Raw genomic sequence first — 3,578 nt, forward strand, 5'->3', positions numbered from 1 at the left:
AGAACGACACGAGTCAATTTTAATTTTGGTTGAAGGTTTTATTGAAATAATTAGTGCATTGGAAGAACTTATGTCAATAGAACATGATAAAGCAGTTTTTCCATTACATAAATCTATGTGTAATTTTAATTTTATTATAACTATCTGTATTTTGGAAAAGGTCCTTGGAATAACTTATTTTATTTCAAAATATCTTCAAACAGAAAATATTGATTTATCCATTGCAATAGAATCTGTAGAATAAAATTGACAATTCAAAAATTACAAGATTTACGGACGGAAGAAACTTTTTTTTCTATATTTCATCGTGCTTGTGAAATCGCAAAAGAAGTTGGTACATCACCAACCATACCAAGAGTAGTCGGGACTCAAAAACATCGAGAAAATTATGCCATACTCAATAATGACCATGTCTCTTACTACAGACAATCATTATATTATCCATATTTAGATGATATTTTAGCATCATTTAATGAACGTTTTAAAATGAACTCTAATATTTTTATTTCTTTATCTTCTTTATTACCAAGCAAAATTGGTAATTTATCATTTAGTGATATACAGCCAGCTATTGATTTTTATGAAGAAGATTTAAGATCTAATAACCAAAACATTCACATGGACTTATTAAAAAATGAATTTGAATTTTGGAAGCAAAAATGGTCTAATGAAGAAAATAATTTACCAAAAAATGCATTAGACACATTATCAAAATGCCCCGAAGATTTATTCCCACATATAAATATTTTATTAAAACTTCTTGCTATTTGGCCTGTATCAACGGCATCGGTTGAAAGAAGTTTTTCTTCTTTAAAAAGAATCAAGACCTATTTAAGAAACTCTACCGGTGAGGCAAGATTAAACGGATTAGCTCTTATGAATATCCACAGAGACATACAAATTGACACAGATGCTATTTTAAATATGTTTGCGTCTAAAAAGGAAAGGCGTTTAGATTTTAAATTGTGACAATTTAATAATGAATGCATAATACATTAAAAACTATGTGTATATATTATATGTTTTAAATTATTTCCTATTTTCCTATAAAGTTAAGTATGTTTAAGCCCCCCCCCCGAAAACAAATCCTGGGTACGGCACTGCATACAATACATTTTCATATACATGCACTTGAACCATATAACTAGTTATTAGGTCAATGACTTAAACTTATTAGAATACTTCTTAAATACTCTTTGGTTTAATTATTTGGAAAGTATTTTAAATACTGTCTTGAACGTATTTGAATTTGAAAATCGAATAATTTTATACAAATACTTTTGTAAATTCAAATACGAATTATTCGTCAGTTGTCACATATTATTATTTTTATTTTGAAAATTGTTATAGGTAGTATTTTATTAATGAATTATAATATTTTTTTCGTTCATAAATGTTGAGAACCCAACTTAAATTAATTAAATAAATTATAAATAATATTAATTTGGTGAACTAGTAGAAAAGTAAAATAAAAAAGTATTTGAAAAGTTTATGAATACATTCTGTTGGCTACATTTTGCTATACGCGGCAACACTGTCGGACGGCCCTTCCAGACCAGGGGTGCTTAACTCATAGCTGTAAAAACAATGACTCTGATATTAGTTGATAAGAAATTCACTCGCGGCGCTAGTGATCGATCTCATGGAATATTATTTTTTTTAATCCATGAACGAAGAATTTTAAATTATTTTGTCTTCTAACCAAAAAAAAGTAAAATGGAAGAACAGAACATTGTATTTTGTGACTCGCTTAACGCTTTTTTGAGTTTTCCGTTACAGCACCGTTTTCACGCGCTCATCCATTTTTTACCAGTTTTTACCAATTTTGTTTGCATTTTAATTATATTTTGTTTTAACACAATATATATTTAACTATGCCGTCCAACAAGTGCAGTGTGTTGGGTTGTGAAAGTGAGAGAACGGTCAAAAAACATGTTTTTCCATTAATTGACGCGGAATACGACATGTGGGTTTTACGTACTGGCAATAAAAAATTGGAAGGACTTTCAAAATCACATGTGAGGAAAACATTTTTGGTTTGTTGAAACCATTTCAGTAGTTCCTGCTACAGTACTGGAACAAAGCGTTTGAAAAGAGGGTCAATGCCTACATTGTTATTACCAAGTATGTATATTATTTGTATTATTATAAACAACTTAATATGCGATTATGTCTATTGTCTACTGTATATTATATTATATTTTCTTCTTTAATAAAGTTTCTTTTTATTAAAAATAATTAAATATAAATAACGTTACAAAACGAACCCCCATAGAAATTAATTGGTGACACCTGGTGGCTGGTATACAATAATGTTATATCCACTTGTCCACCTTTTTATAATTAATTTTTTTTTTTTTTTTACCTATTGTAAAGAAAACATTTATAATACCTACAAGTAAATAATAACATTAAGATTAAATTTTACAATAAATTATCTACCTCCCTTAAGCATAATGCTTGTGATTGTGGTAGAGATCATTATATAATGATAGACACAAATATATAGGTACACTAATAAATGTTAAAACTAAATCTAAGATTGTAATATATAGAAACAAGAAAAAGTATGTGAAATAAATTTAAAAATGTTGCATTTTAATCTTTATACACTTAATAAAGAAAATAACCATAAGTTTAAGTTAATTTGCTTTTTTATACTTTTTTAAGATTGATTATCATAGAAATCGGTCTATAGGTAATTATTTATATTAGTAACGTTAAATAATAAAACCTATTTTATTTTCAGCTATAATTTCAAATAGATCTGTACAACAGCAATTGGCTAATGAGTCAATTGAAATTGTGAATGTTAGCTGTCCATAGCCATTGGCTTTACCTACATGTGATGAATCATTTGATCTTGTGAACGTTAGTTGTCCATCACCATTGGCTTTACCTTTATTGGATCAGTCAACTGACTTTATGAATGTTAGTTGTTTGTCACCGTTAGCTTCATGTTTGTCTGACATTTCATTAGGTAAGAAAATTATTATTTATTTATGTAACTGAATTTATATAGATTATTAGACAAACTTTTTTATATTTTGTTTATAGCAACACCTCTGGTTGAATTGCCAAATACTATAAATGCTAAAAAGAAGAAATTATTGTACAATATTGGAATGAGGAGAGTAGCAGACCTGACTCCAAGAAAAGAAAAACTATATACTGTAGCCAAGAAAATGATAAAAAAAGTAAACTGTATGACTAAAAAAAATGTATCCTTCAAACAACAACTTAAATTTGCTAAAAAGTTTGTTATAACTGATAGTTGTAACAACTTAACAGAAAAACTTAATAAAACGACACTAGACTTCATTAAGACTCAGGTACATATCCAAAAAAATAGTCCAAAAGGAAGGAGGTATACTTTGGATGATAAAATTTTAGCACTGTCTATATATAAAACATCGCCCAAAGGTTATAGATTCTTATCATCAATTTTTGCACTTCCATCAAAAGCCACATTGAATACAATGTTGAACCGAATACCTTTCACACCAGGAATAAATGTACACATAGAAGAAAATCTTAAATATCAAGCAACTAAATTACCTAATAATAATAAAAAATGT

At 27.8% G+C, this 3,578-nt stretch overlaps 1 protein-coding gene across 1 annotated transcript; it reads left to right on the forward strand.

Annotated features, from left to right (window-relative positions):
- Positions 1–12: 12 nt before the first annotated feature.
- Positions 13–1,075, forward strand: LOC111042965 (52 kDa repressor of the inhibitor of the protein kinase-like). Its single transcript, XM_022327728.1, has one exon. The coding sequence runs from the start codon at positions 487–489 to the stop codon at positions 967–969; it is 483 nt and encodes a 160-aa protein (XP_022183420.1). The 5' UTR covers positions 13–486; the 3' UTR covers positions 970–1,075.
- The last annotated feature ends 2,503 nt before the right edge of the window (positions 1,076–3,578 follow it).

Source organism: Myzus persicae, unplaced genomic scaffold (genome assembly GCF_001856785.1).
Source record: "Myzus persicae strain clone G006 unplaced genomic scaffold, MPER_G0061.0, whole genome shotgun sequence".
NCBI lineage: Eukaryota > Metazoa > Arthropoda > Insecta > Hemiptera > Aphididae > Myzus > Myzus persicae.